Source organism: Ambystoma mexicanum, chromosome 13 (genome assembly GCF_040938575.1).
Source record: "Ambystoma mexicanum isolate Mex_15411 chromosome 13, UKY_AmexF1_1, whole genome shotgun sequence".
NCBI classification, from domain to species: Eukaryota; Metazoa; Chordata; class Amphibia; order Caudata; family Ambystomatidae; genus Ambystoma; species Ambystoma mexicanum.
This window is the reverse complement of record NC_090938.1, coordinates 799089070-799112064: the sequence shown is the minus strand read 5'-3', so window position 1 is coordinate 799112064 and position 22995 is coordinate 799089070. Positions and strand designations below refer to the sequence as shown.

Below are 22995 nucleotides of genomic sequence, written 5' to 3'. Positions count from 1 at the left end.
CAACAGCAGTTCACAAAGATGGTTATGCAGGCATTGGGCGGGGGAATACTTTATCGACAAATGCCTTCCGATGGGGTGCGCCATCTCATGCGCATATTTCGAGAGGGTGAGTTCATTCTTACAATGGGCAGTAGCACAGGAAATGAGGGAGTCCATGATGGTGCATTACCTGGACAATTTCTTATTCGTCGGCCCCAAAGGTGCGGATATATGCAGGGCAACACTGGACAAATTCGTAGAAATAACGAGCGAGTGGGGTTTTGCTCTAGCGGAGGAGAAAACTATTGGGCCAACACAGGTTATCCAATTCCTAGGTATAGAAATCGACTCAAACAAGGGGAAGTGTCGGATCCCGGAGGACAAGGTGACGGAGCTGCTGAAGACAATAAAGGAACTACAAGGAAGTAACAAAGCAACAGTGAGAGAATTGCAAGCGCTGGCAGGTAAACTGAACTTCGCAGGAAGAGTCATACCTCAGGGGAAGGTGTTCCAGAGAAGGATCAAGCTGAAAACGAGAGGTGCTACCAAAGGGCACCACAGGGTCAGGCTAGGGGGAGGAATCAAGAGAGATCTGCAAGTATGGGCAGAATTTCTGAAAAACTTCAAGGGGGCGGTAATATGGCGCTCACCGGTGAACGATGAAGGTAAAAGGGTGTTGTTCACCGATGCAGCCGGTGGCTTTGGTTTTGGCGCAATACTGGGGATAAAATGGTGTGCAGGCAAGTGGTCCAAAATCATAGCAAGTGGCGGAATGGACAAAGAACATAACGCTGCTGGAGCTCTTTCCGATATGGGTCGCATTATGCGCATGGAGGGAAGAGCTAGGGAACAAGGAGTTGGCAGTATGGTCAGATAACATGGCGGTGGTGCACGTGTTAAACAAAGGAAGTGCGCCATGCATAACAGTATTGGAATTAATGAGGGCAATCACACTGGAAAGTCTAAAAATGAATACATGCATAGAGGCGAGGCATATCGCTGGGGAAGAAAATGTGGTGGCTGATGCAATCTCTCGCTTTCAGTGGGAGAAATTCAGGGAGCAGAGACCGGACGCCGACAAGGAAAGAACGCCCACGCCACGAAAGGCATGGGTCCCGTTGGAGGCACTAGAGAGGAAAGCACGGTTGGCCACAAGGTCGACTCAAAAGAGGTGGAAGAAGAACGGAGAAAGGAAAGGGTCATCGACAAGCTGACCAGAAATGCCCTGACATACAAGACGGGTAAGCAGTACGAAAAGCATGTAAAAAATGTGTTGATGGAAACAGGTGTAAAAGAGGTGGAAAAAATTTCAACAGAAAAAATTGTGAATTTCTTGAAGGGGCATTTGCCAAAGGGAAAAAGAAAAGCTGGGCAGCAGCGCACCTGGCGGCGGTGGCATATACCACAAAAGTGGCGGGCATACCGGACCCGACTGACAGTGCTAAGATAAAATACGCTATGAGGGGATGGGAAAATTAGAGGGGAAGAAACCAGGTAGCAGAAAGCCGGTAAATTTTGGGAAATTGATAATTCTGCTAAAGGTGCTGCAAGACACGTGCAGCAGCACGTACGAAACCGCGCTGTTCAGGGCAGCATTTGCGCTAGCATACTATGGGGCTTTCAGAGTAGGGGAACTGGTGGCCAGGAATACGGTGGCAGGAGACGGCCTGGCAAGAAAAGACTTTAGTATGGGTATCAAGGGGATGTCGATAATGCTAAGGAAATCTAAGACAGACCAAATAGGGAAGGGGAGAGCAATAGATCACAATTGCATCAGAGAAAAGGACCACTGTCCCAGATGCATCACCCAAGAATTCCTGGCGCTGCGATCAGAGGTCGACGGACAGTTATTGATCCATAGGGACGGCAGTGCGCTCAGCAGGTACCAGTTTCAGGCAGTATTAAAACAGGCGGTGGCGAAAGCGGGATGGGATCCAGCCGATTTTGGGACACACTCTTTTAGGATAGGGGCAGCAACCTCTGCGTGGGCGGGGGGCCTGGGAGCAAAGGGGGTGAGACGAATTGGGGGATGGAAGTCGCAATGTTTTAAGAAATACATAAGGGAGGAACTGATATGACACTTATCTCCCCCGTCTCTACAGAGGCCGGACCATACAAATCGGCATGGACAGTGGGGCACTGTTTTGTGACCCGGGCAGGCAGGTGGCTGGAAGAGGTGAAGCAAGGGCTACATTTCAGGAACACAATTACGTCATGGTGGGGCCTCCCGGGGATGCACTGGGAGGACATCCACGACAGGCTATCGGACCCCCCCCCCCCCCTGCGTACCTGGTTAAACATCTAGGGGGGGGAACGACCTGGTGAGCACAAACAGGGGTAAATTACAAAGGAACATCTGCGAGTCACTGCATAGCATAGCCCGCAGCTGGTGGAAAACCGAGATTTTTATGTCAGAGATAATACCAAGAAGGGTCTGGTATGGGGCACAGAAGAGGCACGCAATTGAGACAGCCAGAAAGAAACTAAATAAATCAGTAGAAAAGTACTGCAAGAGCACAGGGCTGCATTTCATAAGACATGGCTTACACCGGAGCAATCCGGACATGTTTCACCAGGATGGGGTGCACCTATCAAAGGAAGGGATGGGGGTTTTTTCCGACAACATTTTTAGGGCATTCCAGGAACGGGGTTGTAGGAAGGGTGCTTTTGGGGGGGACCTGAGCGGGCGTAAGGAACACCCACTCAGGTGTGGCGGCATGTGCCCAGGAACGAAGGCTCAGGGATAACAAGGACTCAGGAGGAGCCTTGGGCAGCTTCGGAACTGGACACAATGTGCCCAAAAGCATATGGCTGTGTAATTATTTTTGTTGTGTTGTATTTTCTGTAAGAAAATAAAATGCCTACAGCCTACAACTTTTCCATACACATAAGTTGTCTGTAGTTTTATTGCTTAGGTAGGGATCTGGTAAGAGAAGCAAAGTGAACCCACACTACTCAGCCTATTCCAACGTGGGGACTTTGTAGTGCACAGGCACCTGGCACACATAGCACAGGGCAAGCAGAAGGAACTGGCACGGCAAAGACCTAATGCACACGAGTAACAGGGCATCTTGATGTGCGCAGACGGCCTGAAATGGAACAAGGCTGGGAGTGAGACCAAGTTCAGATGTCAGCAAAGCATGCCTTAGGAGCACCTATAGAGTGTTCAGTGTGTCGTACGAGCGCACACTTGGACGCAGAGCAATCCTCCCCCACTACCGCCCCCTGAGCCTGTGTGGGGGTGCCCGGTCCCCCCCTAAGTGCAATCAGGCCCGGGTCTTCTTCAGCAGCTGAGCCAGCACACAAAGTACACGGTCAGCGCGACCTGCAGGCGGGTGGGGATCACCAAGCTTCAGGATCATTTTTGCGGACAGCGGGACGCCGGCAGGATAAGAAGAGACAGGACACTGAGGTGGTGGAAAAGAAAGCAGGTAAGGAGTTGGTGGGAGGGAGCCTCGACTGGGCAAGTGAACGCCCGCACAGAGGGTGGGCTCCCCCCTGCCATTCCCACCTATGCAAAGCCAAGCTGGGGCACAACTTAATGACTGAGCCCACATATAAATACCAAGACCCCCCCAAAAAAAAGAAAAAAAGGAGGCAGATGGAGACAGTGCGGCGCAGCAACTGATGACATCACTGTGGGTGAGATAGCAGGGCTGGGACGCTGAGAAGTGGACTTCGATCCCAGCGTAAACATCGACCACCAGAGACAAGGAGGTGTGATCTCAAGCGACTGGGCAGGCAAGAGCGCTTTCGGTTGGAGCACCACAGGAAGTTGCACAGCAGGTTAAGTCACAATTGAGCCACATGCCTGTGGGTCAGTGCCGAGATTGACTCAACAGATCCCTGCGCAAGGGAACTCGCAACACTCGGAGCAAATGCAAACACTAAAAGACCCCGAAGGTTAATGTCAAATAAAGGGGGCAAAACAGAAAATAAGCAAACCACGCTTGAAACATTCACATCCAGCCTAACGCTCGGGCGAGACAAAGCAGAGGACAAAATGAAGGAGCAATCACTGACTTCGGAGGACTCAGAAGCAGGTAATCGACAGATTACAGATTATATGCGGTCCTGCAAACAACGTTGGAGGGCAAGATATGACGCGGTGGCAATCGATCTGGCACTGCTGCGCCAAGATGTCCGGGCAATTGCGGAAGGCACAAGCAAGTTAGAAGAACAAGTGAAGGAAAACACTGAAGCTAGGGCGCAGACGACGAAAGATGTGGACGTCCTCATGCAAAAAGTGAATCTACTGGGAGACAGGGCAGAGGAAGCAGAAGGGCGAGCTGGCATGAACAAAATACGTATCGTCGGCTTGCCAGAAGGGAATGAGGGAGCAGACTCCACTACATATGGGAAAACCTATTGCTACAGGAAATCGGAGTGGGAAAACTCTCTCAAGGCTTTACAACAGACCGCCCCCTGGCACTCCGTACCAGGCCAATGAAAGCCAAGGTGCTCTACTACAGAGATCGAGAAAAGATACTGGCCTTCTCCAGGGTTGGGGGGACGATACAAAGAGACTCCGCTAAAGTGGCTGTGACCCAGACTATACATTTCAAGTTCAGAGACGGAGGGCATAGTTCATCGCCACAAAGGAGAGACTACGAAAAGCGGGACTCAAATAGATGCTTATTTACCGTGCGCGGCTAAAAGTGATTTGCAAAGGCAAATCCCGATTCTTTGAATCACCTGAGGAAGCGCAAGAATGGATGGACAGGACACAGTTGCCGGAGTCAGGACAAGGACCTGGATGAACTTGACAGATGGGGCTCAAGGTGGAGACGCAACGCAGAATTCAAGCAGCCGAGCAGTGATGCAAAGAGTCGGGATGCTGCATACAAAGACACTTACAAGTAATGCTAGATATGATAGATCAACATTGCAAGAGCAGTATGGGAATCATGGACATTCGGGAACGCGAACATAGTTCTTACACCACCCCTTAGGTAGTTGAGGGCCAAGTTTAGGGCCCGCCTGTAGGGCACCAGGAAACTAGTCTCACGAGCAGGAGGAATGGAGCGTAACAGGGTTATCCCAGCATGCATAGCATAGCAGGACAAGTTAGATTTGAAGTGGGGTTTGTGTGAGAGGGGAGGGGGGGCGGGACAACGAGGAGCCTATCACAGTTAATAGGGAACTGTATCGAACTCCTACTTAGGCTGGCCACAGGCTGGTGGCCCCACTAACTCTTCAACATGAGCTATGATGGCAAACACGGTCAGGATTATGACTTGAGGGGACTTAATAACTATGTGAAGCGTAAGAGAGTGAGCACGTATATCCGTAAAAACTATATTGTCATAGCAGTATTACAAGAAACACACCTAGATGGGAAGAAGCAGAAGAGCCTGGAAAGGGTGTGGCGGGGGCGTGGTGGTAGGCTCTACTTACTCGACATATGCGATGGGGGCCCTTATCTGGATAGCCCCCAACATACCATTCAAATTACTGCCAGCGAAAACTGACAATGAGGGTAGGATGACCATAGTGCACGGACTGCTAGAAAACCGTGAGATTTGTGTGGTGAACACCTACGCCCCTAATCATGACGCCACAGTGTTCTTTAGAAAACTGTACGCAAGGTGTGGTCCATACAGGACCTGTACCTTGATTTGGGGAGGGGACTTAAATTGCACAAGAGACCCAGCTTTGGAAAGGTCTGACGCCAAGCACAAGCAGCCCTCCCCGGCCAAGGTATTGAATTCATTAGTGGACCATTTTGAATTGCGCGATTTATGGAGGGCAGAGCACGGAGAAACGAGGGGATATTCCCATTACTCAGCGCCACACAGAGTATATGACAGAATAGAGTATGTGTTTGCAGGTAGGGAAAACGGATCCACATTTTCTTTATCAGAGTACGTGGACAGGATACTGTTGGATCACTCCCCCCTAGTGGTGAGATAGAGAGTGTCTGCTCCAAGGCCACCAATTGCAACGTGGAAACTGAGGAGGGAGGCACTGCAAGATACTTCATTTGCTGCGCACGTCAGAAAAAGCACTGTTGAATATATTGAAGTAAATGAGGGGAGTGTACAAAAGGCGGGCACAGTCTGGGAAGCATACAAAGTAGTGATCATGGGAGTGATGATAGCAGAATGAGGAGGGGTACAGAAGGTCCTCATGAGGGAATTGGAGGAGACAGAGAGAGAATTGAGGAGGCGGGAGGGGGAGGCCTCGACAAGTAAAGAACATCTGGATGAGATCATTGTGCTAAAACAAACGGGCCTAGCATAATGGGATAGGCTTGGGAAGTTTAAGCTAAGCATCTTGAGAGGAGCCATGTGCAGGGTGATAAGCCGGGGAGGAGGCTAGTGTGGCTGTGCAGGTGGGAGACTGCCCGGTCTCCGATTTGCTCAGTCAAAAACACGAAACTGGAGGTGGTGTGCACGCAGAAGAGAATAAATTAGGTATTCTCCGAGTATTATAAAGGCATTGTACGGGCCCAGAGGGTGGTACGAGGAGAGGACGTCCTGGACCAAATATACCTGCCCAAATTAGACGGCCCTCAGGCGGAGCTATTGGAGGCACCCATAACACCGGAAGAGGTGGTGGCCACCATCAGATCCCTGCCGACGGGGAAGGCACAGAGGATGGAAGGGCTCCCAAGTGAGTTTTATAAGGCATACGTTGATATACTGGGGCCACTGTTAACTAAGGTGTACAATGAGTCGTTTGCAGATAGCATCTTACCCGCAAGTATGAGAGGCGCCCAGATAGTACCACTGCTCAAACCAGGTAAGGTAGGCATGGACTGTGGTTCTTACAGGCCGCTGCCCTTATTAAACAGGATAGCAAGATCCTTAAAGCAATCTTGGCGGGTAGACTCCGATGGGTAATACACACGCTGATCCAAACGCGATGATCATCCCGGATCAGACAGGGCATGTGCCCGGAAATAACATCTCTGAGAACATAAGATAGCTTCACCATGTGATTTACAGCACAGCAGATAGGCCTTCGCAGGGTGCAGTCACCTCTCTGGATGCCACAAAGGCATTTGATTCAGTGCATTGGGACTGCTTTTATGCCACAATGACGAAGATGGGGATTGGCCTGCAGTTTATGAGGTGGGTGCGCTTGATATACACGGAACCAATGGCCAGGGTCAAGACGGGAGGTATGTGCTCAAGGGCATGGCAGCTACTGTCCCGGATGTTATATATTTTGGCAGCAGAGCCCATGGCAGCATACCTGAGGCAGGAATACCGAGACATGGGCATAGACCTAGACGGAATAGGGAACGTGATATCTATCGATGCAGACAACAACAGACAACAGATACTGTTATATGTGAGAGACCCGGAGGGGAATTTGCCATATATATTGGATATACTAGACAACTCTAGAAAGTTCACCGGTATTAGAATAAACAAGAAGTCGTCCTGTTTGCTCCCTCTGGCAGCCACAGCAAAGAAAGAGGAGGGAGACCTGCCTGATCTCCCCCTGCCCTGCTGCAGGACCTCCCTTAGATATCTGGGTATTAACATTAACAGGGACCCCTATCGAGAGCATGTGGATAACACAGTGCGCGTAAAGATGTGACTAGTCGCTTTCAGGGGATTCTGGTGTAAACTGCCACTGTCAATGGTGGGGAGAGCGGCATTATTAAAAATGGTGGCATATCCACGACTTGTGCACTGCTTTGCAAACATCCCATATGAAATTCTGGGGGGTTTCTTTCGGGAGCTGGAGAAGTTGTGGAGGGGGTTCCTGTGGCAGGACGGGCGCAACAGGGTAGCCCTGAGTACACTTCAGAGGTACAGAACTTTGAGCTGTAGTTCCTGGCGTGCCAAATGCAGCACATGGTGAAATGGATGGCAGATGAACCCACAATAGAGACGGCACTTCTGCAGCGTCACCTGAGAGACCTCCTCTGGGATCCCACGAAGGAGCGGCAACAGAGTCACTACCTGGTGAAACTTGGCACTCAACTCTGGCACAGGGCCTTTAGGATCATGGGGATAGTGGACCCGCTCGCTCCACAGACACGGATAGTCACGGTTCTGGAGGGTAGGGAAGGGGATAGGACCATGATAGAAACAAGGTGGGAGATACGTGGAGTGGCTACGGTGGGGGATTTGAGAAATTAAGGAAGGTGGAAAATGTCTGAGGAGTTACGAGAGGAGGCCAGGATACAAGCAGGATAGTTCTTATTGCATAACACGGTTCTGGGGGTGCTGCGCAGAAGGTGGCCAAATGTTGTGGAGGGGGATATTGAAAACTATGACATCGAGATGTTGCTTACAGTGGCAGAAGCGGACACGCAGTGTCCAGAATCTCTATGAAATTTTGTTGAACTGCAGTTCACGGGCTGAGCTGAATTGTAGCAGCAAATGGGAGTGGGAATTGGGGAAGACATGCGAAGAGAAGGCGTGGGGGGGGGGGGGAGATAAAGCAACATCACAAGTCGGTATCCCAGAACGCCAGACTACAGTTAATACAAATGTACATAGTGCAAAGGGCATACCTCACACTTGCTGTCATTTCTACATTCAAAGGAGCTGGGAAGCAAGAGAGTGTCCCAAATGCAGGGAGGAGGAGCCAGGACTTACACATATGTTATGGGGTGTCTGGTTATACAAGGGTTTTGGGGGAAGATCGCAGCCAAAGCGGCCCAAGGAACAGCAAAGTTTGTCCCCACAGGAAGTGATATAAGGGTAATGTGGTATATAAATTACCTACACCCCCACCATTTTCTCTGAACGCAAACATCACAAAAAGTGAAAGATCAAGGATCACTCCTCTCTGGATGTGCTAATCAATATTTTACAGATAGTGTCCTAATGTTCTCTGTATATTTAAGATAATGTCACGTGTGTGTAGAGGCCCACAATTTGTACCTTAATCTGAGCCATTTGAGTCAGTTTTTTTTTTATGAAGACCTTCACTGAGCATGAAATTTAACAAACTCAAAAGGGCTTTTCATGATTTATTACAATGCTTATATCAATCCTTTATACAAAAACTCACAGAATTTTACAGAACATGTGACGATATTATTTAAAACAAACTCAACTTTAAACATATTACAAAAGGAAAAAAAAAAAATCATCTAAATCGGACAAAATTGTCAATAATAATTGGATATCAACAAATAAAGCAGAAAAACACAAGTTAAAAAAGGAAACTTTCCAATATGCATGAAAATTCAATAATAATCATAGGAATTACATTAGCATCCTACAGTGAGGAGTGCTAGAAAGTAACTAAAGCAGATACATTTCTTTCCAAAAAAGACCATCCAATTTCCATACCCTTGGTAACTAATGCAACTCAACATCAATGTTGAGCAATGTTCCCTCTAATTATTTTTCTCTAAGTGCGGAAATGATTAGCCTTTGTGCGCACATTATTTTCCATGTGCGCAACTGAATAACGATGTAAGCCACTTTGTGAGCTTGCGTAGTTAGTGAGCTACTATCTCTGAAGAGTTTGGAAGGAGATTTCCCCTTCCCAACCACTTCTTTACATATCAGTTGTAAAAGGAGCATCTTAAAACTCTTTTTCCAAACATAGGCTACAAAATCAAATATGTGATTATAAGGAGAGCTCATTAACCAGTCCAAGACTTCAAGATATGCCATAGTACCTACCAAAAGTACTCCTGCACATAGAGAAAAACGTGTATGCACAAAAAAGCTTTGCATGCTCAGGATAAACAATATGTTTAGTTGTGTCTATCATTTGTCAACACTACTCAGAGACAATGCAGAAAGTGTTTAATGCCATTGGGGAAAAAAACGCATGTTTATTACAAAAAACAAGTATTGCTAATCACTGATGTGGTTGTCAACAAATTCGGACATTATGCAATGTTTGCAAATGGAATAATTGCCACTGAAAGGAATGTGTCAGAAAACATGCCAATAGGAGTTCATGTGACACTTTAATTGAGTAATTCAAGGGCCAGGAGAAAATGCCTCATAATCTATGTAAGGATGATAATTGCATCAAAATAACTGCACCACAGAATATGATGATCTGAATTCCTGGGCAGCTGCTTACTATCCACATTATGATGTTGTTCTGTGAATTGTGACATTTAGTCAAAACCAGCCTTACAGCTAGGAGGCATATACTATTTTTATTAAAAACAGGGCAATGTACCCAACAAAAACGGGAAAACATGAACATATAGGAATCTACCCCCTGCTTCTACCCACAAAGTTCCACTGATCTATTTTCTAATCAGTGACCATCAGAGCAGTGTCATTGGTAGGAACTTTAATAATATTACTGCATGATCCCAAGAGGAATTTGAAGGGGAAAGAAAATATTTCAATAAGCATGAAATATCCGTAATGGCAAAGCCAATTACTTTCTTACTCCCTGAAAAAAAATGTTGATTCCAAATATGGAGTAAAATCGTATCGGAGCCCTGATTGTAACCCTGATATAGGAAGCGAAATTACAGGGCACATAATACAGCCTATAGTTTTTCCCACCCTTGATCACCACAGGTTAGACAAAAATCAACAAGGTTTCTTCTGGCGCTCGTTGAAGAAAATCACATATATTTTCCCTTTGAGTCAATTACAGTAATGCTCACAGTTACAACATATTGAGTTACCTTCTTCCATAACTGTGGACCCCTCTTCTGAAATTCATTGAACAAGATGCATGGGGATGCTAGAAGAAATAAATGCAACCCCATGAACATATTGAAAAGTCCTCAGCAGCTGTTGCTCCCCAATCATAGGGTAATATTGGCAAAAATTAATATTTGAGTTTTCAAATGTGTTAACTTGCAAAGGGAACTCTTCAAAGAGCTTGTGTGACATATGTACAAAGAATAGGAAGCATTGGGATGAGGTTAAATATCCTAGTAGCCTGCTTACTTAGAATCAGTACCCGATATTTGAGCTGACACTCGGGTGACATAATGTGGGAATGCTTTTACTAAGCCAACATGAGTAACAGAAATGTGTGTGCTTCAAAGTCATTCATATTATAACATAAACCAAGACTTGTATCTAAGTCTGTAACCTTTTGCTGAGCTAACGTAGGCAGAGTCAAGGTTGTCTGGTAACATCTGATTGTGGCTTGGGGCGGAGTTGGAGTCATACGGTATAAGTGTGGTAGATTCAAGCATAGAATCCTGGGTGGGGAGGGAAGAACATTTAGTTGATGTATGCAGGTATATCTTACTTATATCTTCTGTTCATGGAGCCACTTTTTCATATTCATTTTTAACCTCGTGTGGGTGTATTCTATGTTTAGAGTTTTTAGGTTTTTAAGGCCAAGCTTGCATAGTAGGGCAATGTCAATAGGTTACACCAGAGTATCAAGAATAGTTCGTATAATTTAGCTTCATTTTGAGAGAAAACAAATCTAAGGTACCTGCTGTGGATTGTGCCTTATTAAATCTTATTTGAACAGGTAGGAATTGTCTGTGTGCGCTGCTAAAATTCTTCTGAGCGGCACCCAGAAGGAAGCTGGGCAAGCGCACATGCGCACAGCTTAGAGGGAACATTGATGTTGAGAGTTGAAAACTTCCCACAATAACAAAAAGAAATTATTCAATTGTTTTTGTTGTAGGGCCTGAGATTAAATCTCTCATAGAGATTAGTTCATGTGTGAGCACTGTCTCAATCTTTCTTACAATTCTGCTGAAGGTTGTGGGGTCTGTCAATCTTTGCGCAGTGGTACAAACGTGCTGTAGCGTGGAAAGGTGAGCTGCAATAAATGCAGACCACTCAAAAGGCAGCGACTAGAGGAAACAATATCAATGTAGATTTAAATGCACTGCATAGGAACGGCCGCTACGATGCAATATTTATGGGCTGATGTTTGATTATAAAGGGACATATAGAGCAAAACCTGCAACACACAAAGATCTCTAGGTTGAATATACCTTATGTTGCTGCTAGTTGAGAAGCCAGGTTGAAGTAGAGTCCGCCAAAATAACACCTCCTTGAAGTCAAGCAGCAGGCGCACCCGGGTGTAAATCACTGTAAGAGGAAAGCAGTATGACGCCTATCATGGATAGGAGCTGGACACGGTAGAAGACCTCCGCCTTCCTGACCAGTCTAACAAGTGGTACTCCGACATGAGTGCCACTGGAAGGCAGGCCGCGGATGGTAGCTGCTATGTATGTGCACTGATTCCTCATGCGTCAGGTACGCCTACGTTTTTAGTACCTCAGGAGACCCCAATAGTGGAAGCCCAATGTCTCGTTCATCTGGCACTATGTAGAATCAGGAGCACCTTCCAGGCACACACAGTAAGACTACAGCTGCTTCCTCCAGATGAGAAAACAACAAGCCTGAAGGTGCAACGTTCTTGAAGGAGCCGTTTTTTGCAATAAAAGGGATAATGTTTGCAGAAAATAAATGGCTCAATATCCCTATTTACATGAATTCCCAAATATTTAAGACCCGAATCAGCCCACATCTCCCAAGCAATATCAAACAACCCCCTATGACATGCCGCAGAAATTGGATAAATCAATGTTTTGGCAATATTAACTGTAATTAGAAAATCTACCAAATTCCTGCAATGTCAGTAAGAGCTCAGGGTAAGACCGTTCAGGGTTTGAGACCAGAACTAGGAGATCATCTGCATATAAAAGGACTTTCGATACATATTCTCCAAAAGGAATACCCATTATATTAGGGTTATTTCTAAGCATAATGGCGAGGGGCTCAATAAACAAATAAAAAAATAGTGGGGACAAAGGGCATCCCTGCCTAGTACCAATATTCGCTTGAAGATTACAGAAATAGATAAGCTTTGTTGCAAATTAGAGAAGTTGAAACTGCCTCTATGGGGTAAAGTTAGTGTAGTTAAAATTTCACTTCTTCTGAAATTATTCTATGTTTTTAGCATGCTTCCCCTGCCACTTTCAAATAGTGTGTTAATGGGTATTAGTAAGTCTATGAGCAGGTTTCTATGGGGTGAAGGAAATAGGGCGCGAATTCCGAAAGATATTTTACATAAACCAGTACATCTGGGTGGGTTTGGTTTTCCTGATATAAGGCGTTATCATTCGGCTTTTACTTTGCGTGCACTGCATCGTTGGTTGGCGGATGCAGAGATTAATGGCATGGTTTGGATTAAAATTGAAAAGGAATCTACCTCTCACACGCCACTAGACATGCTTTTGTTCATGGATAAAAGATTACTGATTGATACCACTCCACCTTTGATAAAACACGTTGTGAAGGAATGGCATAAAGGTAATGAGATCCGGGGTGACAAGTTTTTATTGTGTGAAGATTTGTGTCTATGGACAAATCAGGCTGTTAAGCAGAATAATAAGGTTATATCATGGGCCACGGGGCAAAATGCAGGTATTTGGAGAATTGGGCAGGTATTTAATGGTCAGAATATGGTTGACTTTGAGTTTCTACGCTTTAAATATAAGCTCAAAGCAACTGAGATTTGTCGCTATAATGCTTTGAAGGAGCTTTTTGGTTTATTGTTTTCGCCGTTGAATGCTGCTATACATGCACCGCCGGCGATTTTCCTTCTTTCTAAGTCTGTACCTTTATCTGCGTCTACCTTGTATAAGCTTATTACACCTTCTGCGTCCCAGGTGGTTCCACAATGTGGTAGGGCAAACTGGGACTCTGATTTGAATAATTCATTATCAGATTCTGAATGGAATCGTGTGTGTGCGGGTCCTGTTAAGTATAAGGTGGATTTGGATTTGAGGTATACACAACAAAGAATTAATCACTACCTATACTGGTCACCGTTGAGAATGAAATCTTGCAAGTTGAGTGCTGTAAACACCTATTGGAACTGTAATAGAGAGGTGGGTAGCACGCTCCATATGTTGTGGTTATGTCGAAAAATACAGATATTTTGGGATAGTGTTTTCCAGAGGATGGAATTAGTCTTGGGCTTACCTATATCTAGAGAGCCTCTCCTTGGTGTGCTAGGTTTGATTCCATTGGGTATTGGATTGTCTAACAGCAAAATGTTCCGGTTATATAGAACCCTTCTCCTGGCTAAAAAGCAAATTTAAAAATTTTGGAAAAGTGATGCTTCTCCGAATACTGAGGATTGGTTGCAAGGTTTGTGCCTGCTATCCAGGAGAGAGAGGGTGTCCTTTAAAGCAAAGGAGCAACTTGACAAATATGAGAGGATTTGGGGAGCATTTAATGATCTCTATGCTTAGTTATCTATTGTAGTCTAGGAGCGGTTTAACAATAATTATCATTTTTTTATTTTTATTTTAATTTTATTTTTTTCTTCTTTTCTTCCTTTCTCTCTCATTTTAATTTCAATTCTTGATTGTTCTTTATAGATAAAGCTAATATGATGGAATTGCATAAGTATTCTTTGAACATTGTGTTATTGTATTACATATTTTGTTGTCAATGTGTAATATTAAATGTTTAAATAAAGCTTTAAAAAAAATGGCAAGATACAACCGTCATGTGAAAAGCAGAAGCACGGCGTGGTTTGTCAGATAAGAGTTTGCAATGGATGGAAGACACATGTGCCCAGACATGGGCTCAACACATCACATCACATCACAAAGCGGACATGGGTCACCGCACTCGAAAAACCGATCCAGATCCAGCATGAAGAAAAATATGAACTGTGCTTTCAAGGAAAGGAAGAGTACCCACCCGCTGCAACAGAACCCTTGTCATCCCCAATATGCGAACAGGCATACTTGCACCTCCCATCATAACGTGTGCTCTGGCAACGCTTCACTGCTGGCGATTCCGGAAGAGAATGGGGGAAGTGGTGCCCAACAGACAGCCACTGGCACCCCAACCAACGAATGGAACACCCACCCCATCTTCAACATACTATCTGAAGACAAAATGAAGGATCAAGTGTCACAAAAAAGAGAGCATCCAACTACCTCTCTAAAGACTCTTCTGACCTTTTGGCATAGATCCCCAATGAATATAAACTTTTCAACTCTGCAGAGACATTCTTTGCATCACTGATCCCCCAGTATCCAGACTCAAGCAAACGCCACATGGCTCCAGATCGTGCGCTGGGAGCTGATCCAGCTGGCAAACAACACTGAGGAGGGATTCAACGTCACCAAGGTGGAACTAACAGCACTGAGACTAATGACAATGCAGAACCAGTACATGCTCACCTCCTCACAGCTATGGAGGGCGGTGTTTGCCAAAAAAAAAGGGAGTGCATGTTGCACTTTCGTACCTTCTTCAGATGCTGAGAACGGGACACTTTCACATGTAATAACAGCAGTGCATGAACTCGGAGTAAGAATGAAGAAAGAAGGGGGCACGCAGCAGAACGACTGGTTCAGTACAGCATTCAAATGGGTACCATCATGGCTTGGGAATGAAAATGCTGGTCCCCATCATTGTCTTCCTTCTGCTGATCTTTTGGGTGTACCAGTTAGGGGTCCGATGCTGTGCTAAAGCGATTCCTAATAGTGCGATGATGATGGTGAGTATTGGAAGCCAAAATAGTAATGGTAAGGTGCCGCACGATCCCAGAGAAGCCTAAGTACAAACAGGAGAAAGTGACGAGCCCAAATATCATATGGTGGCAATATACCAAACAGGGGATACAGTGGACAACCTTTACCACACTATAATCAAACAGCCCCAAGATCTTGAAAATCACAGGGAGGTGTGGGTGGACTTAGACAGGGATGGGGATTGTATATATATGTCATGCACTCCTGAAGAGTATGCCTGCCGCGGGCAAAGCTTAAGAAATGTGTGCAGAGCTTGGTTGCCAATAAAAGGTACCCCCGCCTGGGACAAGGCAGTAATGGTCGCAGAGGAATGTGGACGTAATGGGACAACGTATTTGTTACATTAGTAGTAACGAAAGGGGGGAATGTTGGGGAGAGGTGGCACCGCCCCACCCCCTTTAGCATTCCTGCACCAAGTAGACCACGTTTAAGCAAAGGGGGGAGACACCTCCACCCCTTCCGTACATATTCGCACAATACAACATTGACTAGTATGCCAATAACCTAATGTATCCATGTGTTTAGAGACTCCCTTTTGTGTCCTGCCAACTGCCATCTTTTACTAGGCCCAAATTCATTCCACTAAGATGTCAGCTCTCCCTTCTCCGACACCGCACACAGACAGCCCACCACGCCTCCACCCCCTCTCAGCTCTGCGCAAGCCTTGTTTTCACAGAAGTCGAGCCATTTATTGTTGCAATTAGTTAGTATTGAGTACTGACAGAATGTGCTCACTGCAGAGTGAGAGACCGCGGCAAGCTCCAAACCTGTGCCCATCCATCTCTGCTGACCTACTCGTGCCCCCTCTACCCACTCCCTGCCAAGCCATGGTCCACTGGCCCCCTGCCCTCCACTCTCTTTGAAAGTAACTACCTGCAGGACCCCTCCCAAGAACCACACCAGAGTGCCCACCATATACTTAATCCTGTGCAGCAGTATATTCTCCCCTAAACTATCTGTCTATATATTCGTTTGAATCGTGAGGCACCAGGGAGCATGCATTATAGATCAAAACTCACAGATAAGGCACCTGGGAGAGGGTCCCTGTGCCACCATACCCCCATAAATACAAGGGTCGGATTGCCAATATATCTGTCTATACTTTACATAGGCCCACCCCATCCATGTAATGGATTATATCCACCATTATTCTCTGTATGCCAATATCCATTGTTTAGTTTAGATTAGTCAGAAATTTAACTTTTCTTGAACTATGCTCGACTTTCACACTGCGGAGATGAGCCCAGCTGACCCACGTGTCATCTGATCGACTCGGACACAGCAGCCAATTGAAACGTGACATCACCTATAATGCATGCTGTACCATGTGGGCCAACCAATTGAAACTTATTTCATACTGTATGTCGTTGCATCATTCGTGACGTTATTTTGGGCTTCATAATGTGCTGCCCGTGTACTGTTTGGAAGAGCGCTCTCGAGCAGCAGAGTTCTTTGCTTGCATTTCATATCTTATATAAATTTGTTTTGCTTGCAATTTATCTCCTGGTCTCATTCCCTAGTGGGGGGGGAGGGTTGGGGTCTATTGGATATTACATGCATGTTGAGCATTAACCTTCACCACCACACAGACACTCCCACAAAGGATGCAGTCTGGGATCTCTGGGGGACTATAAACCAGATTGCACTCAATTCAACTTAAACTGGTGGTGCCTTTGTGGGCTCAAGATGACCAAAATGACTATTGTGCATAACACATACAAAGGAAGACCACAAAACATTTCCTGGAGCAGGACTTAAATACGTTGGTACCCCAATGGCTACCATGCATTAGTAGCCCAGTGCACCTACATTATGTAGGTGCACTGGGCTACTAATGCAGTAAAGGTGTCTACAGTCCAGGTATAGTCAAAGATAAAATAAAGCTGCCACCAGTCTACCTCTGCAACATACTTTCATGGTGATGGAATCAACTTGGACGAAATGGAAGGCTTAAAAAGCACAAGTGCCATGGTAGCCATGTGGGCTAAATAAGAGCAGCACATCAAAAAAGGCTTGCAGTGGCACGGGAACTACAGTGGAAGACCCTCTAGTTACACAAAGAAAGTAGTTGGAAGTAAGCAAAATGTTTAGGAGGCCCACAGGTTTAGGCAAAAATAGCTCCCAACAAGCATTGGCAAAACGAACAACTTTGGTTTTTATGTAGGCATGGAATGCCAGGCACTGGCATAATTTTATTATCTGGCAAATGCTGCGAGTACCTGGGCATATGATGACATGTGTAGCAAATGCATAATCACTATAAATGGGTAAAAACAGTTAGATTTACCAATGCTTCTTTATTAACAGGAATTCAATGAAAGAATACACATGTTTATAAATCCACCAGCTGAAGGCAACCCCCTACTTGTGCAGGATATACCTGTAACCTTGGTGTCCCTGTCTGTCAGACCATGCCTTTCTGCCTTGTACCTGGCAGACGTTCCCTCTTTTTGGTTTGTAAAAGCATGGGACATGCTGACCCGACCCCAGGGTTAAAAGGAAGCAATAGATTAGACTGAGAGGTCAGGTGCAAACAGGGATCAATGGGAAGGGAGAGTAAATGGTCAGAAGGGAAGGTATGGTCTAAAAGACCCGAGCGGCCAGAGATCGATGAAGGGAATCCAGGGGAGGTCAGGAGGAGAGGTGGTGGACTGAATGAGTAGGGTGTGGACAGGAGCAGAATGCTGAGGACGTGTTGGAGACTGTGCAATAGCGTGCAGGTGAGGTAATGTGTGAGAGAATGGAGTAGTTGTTGTGGAAGTGAGTGCTGGAATGTGTGATAAAGAGATGAAGATTGGAGGCAGTGAGAGTAGAGGGAGAGATTGCGTGAGAGACAGAGAAACAGAAATAGAAAGAAAGAGGAAGAAGGGCATAGAAGGGAGAAGTTGGAGACTACGAGGGAGTAGTAAGGGGAAGACAGACAAGGAGACAAGGAAGAGGAAGGAAAGAGAGGGACTGGGAGGAGAATATGAGTAGTTAGAGTCAAGGAGGGAGCAGTAAGCGGGAAATAGACAAGGAAGAGGAAGGCAAGAGGGACGGGCGGAGAATTTGAGTAGTTGGAGACGAGGATGAAGTAGTAAGAGGAAGACAGACAAGGAAGAGGAAGGCAAGAGAGGGACGAGAATATGAGTAGAGGGTGAGAAGGAAGTTTAGGATAGAGAGGGGAGTAGTTTGGGCAAAAAAGAAAAAAAGAGATAGTAGATGAAAGGGAAGGGAGAGAAAGACTAGTGAGGAGAGCGAGAGACTGAATGAGTGTCACAGAAGACACACCCTGATTAACATCATCTTTGGGATGCCCAGAGTATGTTGACATTAGAAAGGGAGTGAGGCAGAGAAGGCTTAGGCCTTTAGCCCTCATTATTTACCCAAATTAGAAATAGACAGTAGGGATTTCCTATCTAGTGCCAACGCTCCAAGTCCAGGCGGGCTAGGGTGGAGGGCGACCATAGGAGGCCGAAGCCTATCATAGTGAATCCCCATCGCATGGTGTCTCCCGCAATCGAGTTTGAAGAAGTATTACAAGTTGGCAAAACATTCTTGAAACTTAATTTAGTGAATTGTGGAATTATGGATGCCATCTGCGACAGTAGAGAGGGGCGGGTACTAATGGGATTAGCATTGCATTGGGTAGTCAATAGGTGAGGGGGAAAGAATACCTGAAGCGTGTTTCCATCCCCATATCCCATCTCCAAGTGCCTACATGCAACTCTCGTAGGACAATCGTTTTGGCAGCACGTGGCACGCACAAAAACAACAAGTTTGGCAATGAGCTCCTGACTCACACATGCAGGAAAATGACAGAGCGCTCGCAGCTAGTGTTCAAACTGACCTAGCTGTCCAGGGAAGGGGTTGGGAAAAGTGGGGTGGTAGCCACTGGTCCACACGCGCCAAAGTTGGCCGTCAATGAGATCCATTCCACGGATGGCAGCGGGCAGGAATCCTCAATGCGGATTAGTTACAGAGGCCTAATCCCGGAGGGAAGCCTTCGTATAAACATGGGGGGTATCCACAAAAGCCAGCTTCACTGAACAGTCTTCAAGGTTCTCTTTCATAAATGAGTAGCAATAACTGCCCCTCCCCCCCTCACATACAAAGATATGCTTTTGCTGTTTGCCACCAGGTCAGGGCTTCCACCCATGATACCGTCCCACAAATCTTACCGTGCAATGTCTTTAGCTACCTTCTCATTGGGACAGGTGACGAAGGCAGCGGAGTGTGTGCCCGACACGTACACCTCACTCGCCATGGAGAACAGACGCAATCCCACAAGCCCCAGGGGTGTGTACATCAGCAAGGACACCAGCAGCACCTGGAGTGGTGGGGAAGGTTGGAAGAAAAAAAGAAAGCATAGGGTTATGTCAGCACCAGGGAGAAAGGTAAGGATCGCAAGGGGGCAGGTGGAGGAAGCGCAAGCCCTTTCATTGCAGGAGATCGCAGTTCTTTTGTAGTGAATGGGTACATGCCAGAGGGGAAAAGTCTACACACCCTTGACCTGTGCACTCCCTGTCCAAACTCAACCCGTACTTTGTAGAACCCGATTTCCACTACATTTCCACTGCATAAAGCTTTATGGCCTTTACTTAAAGCCACAACAATGGTTCTGGTTTTACATCTCTTAGCCACCTGATGGGTGAGGGAGGTGGGAGGGGAAAATGTAAGAGAGCCGAGGTGGCCGACTATATACCTGTACACAGAAAAGTGAACACTTGTGGGCAAAGGCTGTACTGGTAGTCACTTGCCACTTTCTTCTCTATATGATCTGCCACCTGTGAGGCCTGCCTCCAACAGGAATAACTACAAAACATTTAGAAACAGAAGAGCTGTGGGACCCTGTGGTGCTGTAATACTTAGCATTTCATTTTTTGTACACTACATGTGTGAGGTCAACAAGCATCAGATTAACACAGGGAAGCAGGGTCTCTCGGTGGTCGCAATTCACAATTGATATGATAGTTATTTATATAGCGCCTACAAGCGCTCAAGGCAAGGGAGGGAACAAGGGAAAATACAATGACATTCTTACAGACCATGAACATTAAGGATGTGAAATTAACTATCGCACTCGGCCTGACGACATTTCAGATAGTGCAAGAGATAAGACATAGATAAGGAAGGGAGGAGAGTGGGAAGGAAATGGAAACAGAGAGGCGACTACCGTACTAGACCTGACAACATTTCTGGTAGAGCTGGAGAAAAACAAAAGGTGAGGGAGAGGGGTGCAGAAAGGGAGGGGAGGAGCAAAACAAGCGACTATCTTACTAGGCCTGACAACATTTCAGATAGTGCTGGAGGGGGTTAGGGTGGAGGGAAAAAAAACAAGGGGAGGAGGGAAGAGACAGACGAGGTTGCTATCATACTAGGTCCAGGGATAATTCTGATAGAGTAAGTGCATAGAAGAAAGTAAGGGGACGAGGGGAGAGGATAGGAAAAGGGAGCAAGGGAGAGGAGGAGTGAACAGAGAGTAAGCAGTCAAAAAGAGTGGAGAAGCAAGAGGGGTGAGTGAATACAATTGCAGAATTCATTAGTAAGACATAATGTTGCAAGCCAGGATACAAGATGAAGATGGGAACAGCATGATTCAGGGCCACCATGAGAAAGGGTGACGCACCGTGAATCAATGAAGTCCATAAAGGTCAAATCCAGCATTGGCCACAAGACGGTGATGGTGAAACCAGAATGTATCAGGACAGAGTCCTGCAGAAGTAGGCTGGGGGTAGGAGGGAGGGGATTAAAAAGGTAAAATAGGGAAGGACGTATGTATTTAAACCCAGAAAAAAACTGTTTGGGCATGGAAGGAGGAGAATATAAGAGTGCAAGCAGTGCATCACCCTTATGTCATACTCAAAGATACCATCGATTCAGAACTGCGATCAGGGTCATCTCTAATTAGAGAGCGGCTTGAAACTTTACTTTCCACTGCAATGCACTGAACAAAGATCATATTTTACAAGAGTTACAGAGGAAAAGTAGTACTTGTAGCATTAAAAGGTATGAACCAGGCCCCAAATAATTTGCTCTTGCCACTAGCCATTGTCTAGTGATAATTGACTCTTGGCAAGTAATACATGTTGTGCTGTGCGCATCAGTAGAACTGAGGGGGCAAGTGACTTTTTATGCCTGGCTAGTAGCTTTCAACTTCAAACGTTTACCCTGTATAAACTCTGGTACTCACACTTTGAAGGGGCAACCACCCTATATATATGTCATGTCATATATAACACGCCTGTACACAATTGTTTCTAGGCGCGATAGAACAAGGGAGGGAAGACAAGACAAAATCTTACTAGGCCTTGTGTCATTCAGATCGTGCAAATGCGACAACGCAAAGTGCAAGGGGAAGGGAGATGGGTAAGTGCCAGGGAGAGGGAAGGGGGAAGTGCAATCAGGGCAGCATTGCTCTGAATAAGTGCAACCAGGGCATGGCGGCTCTGGGTAAGTGCAAGGAGGCAGGGGACTGTAGAGGTTACAGTTACAGCCCTGAGTGCACGGTAGGACCGGAGGCAGTGCAGGGAGAGACTGATCATGGAGGAGATTGGTACCCAGTGAGGCTCTGTCGGCGCAGCAGACAGGTAGGTCAGCAGGGGAGAGAGAAAGAAAGCAGAGGAGATAAGGAAGGCCTTGAGCTGCTTCCAGAACTTGAGGTGGTCTGGCTCAAGTTTGAGAGGGCAGGGAGGCCATTCAAGAGGGAGGCACTTGCAGAGGAGAGAGATCTACCCCCACTCTGTGCCTGGAGAAGCATCTGACCCTGGAGCAAGCTGATCAAAGGGCTCGAGAAGGAAGGCATTTTGGAAGAGAGAGTTGGATGTAGTGCTGGCCCTGGAAAGCCTTGTGGACGATGCAGAGGGTCCTGAACTTGATCCTTGCAGCCACTGGGAGCCCGTGGAGAGATTGCAGGGCTGGAGGGATACGGTCCCTGGGTTTGAGGCCAAGGACAAGTCTTGCAGCCCTGTTCCCAGTTCCTAAACTTCTGTTCATCTTTCAATGCTTGGCTCATGGCCCATTATTGATTTAGTTCTATTGGAAGGCAACGAGTGGCAGCATTCTCTCACTGCAGTCATGTCAGTCGTCAAGTGCTACTTATCAAAAACAATGTTCTACTACAAATACGGAATAAAAAATTGTAAGAAACTAGAAGGATAGCCAGACCAGCCAGTTTAAGGTGCGTTAGTTGAAAAATAGGTTAGATCTTGGTGTAAAGGCACCCTCCAGCACCCAAAAGGTTTGCTGGTAAGATAAATGGACTGAAGGACCAGCAGTAACTTAATATAAAAGGGAGGTTGTGGGTGTTGTGCATCCCTCTGGACTAACTAAAAGCAACTCATGCCATTCTGCTAAGTGACAGAGCAAGTGTGGGTCACATTCAAGGGCTCTCCGGTTAATAAACTAGAGTTACTCACAGAGCAGATGGCAGTCAGAGGCCACGGCTGCATGGAGATGGCAGGAGATTGGAGTCGGGGCATGGATAGCCCGGCAGGCGTGGAGCACCTCTGTCTACAAGGTGGAAGACAAGAGAACAGTGGTAAGAGGCTGGCACTCTGCAACATGACTTACTACACTGGGAGCTAATTTACTCAAAAAGCCTGTCT

The 22995-nt window shown here is 46.3% G+C and overlaps 1 protein-coding gene across 2 annotated transcripts in view; it reads right to left on the bottom strand.

The window, feature by feature from the left end:
* Window positions 1-22995, bottom strand: part of CUTA (cutA divalent cation tolerance homolog) — a 149597-nt gene that overhangs the window by 110186 nt on the left and 16416 nt on the right. For both annotated transcript variants that reach the window (XM_069635204.1, XM_069635205.1), the window contains exons 2-3: window positions 22807-22900; window positions 19570-19718 (exon numbers count right to left, since the gene is read on the bottom strand). In XM_069635204.1, the coding sequence (XP_069491305.1) occupies window positions 19570-19718; window positions 22807-22900 (243 nt within the window). The remainder of the gene's footprint in view (window positions 1-19569; window positions 19719-22806; window positions 22901-22995) is intronic.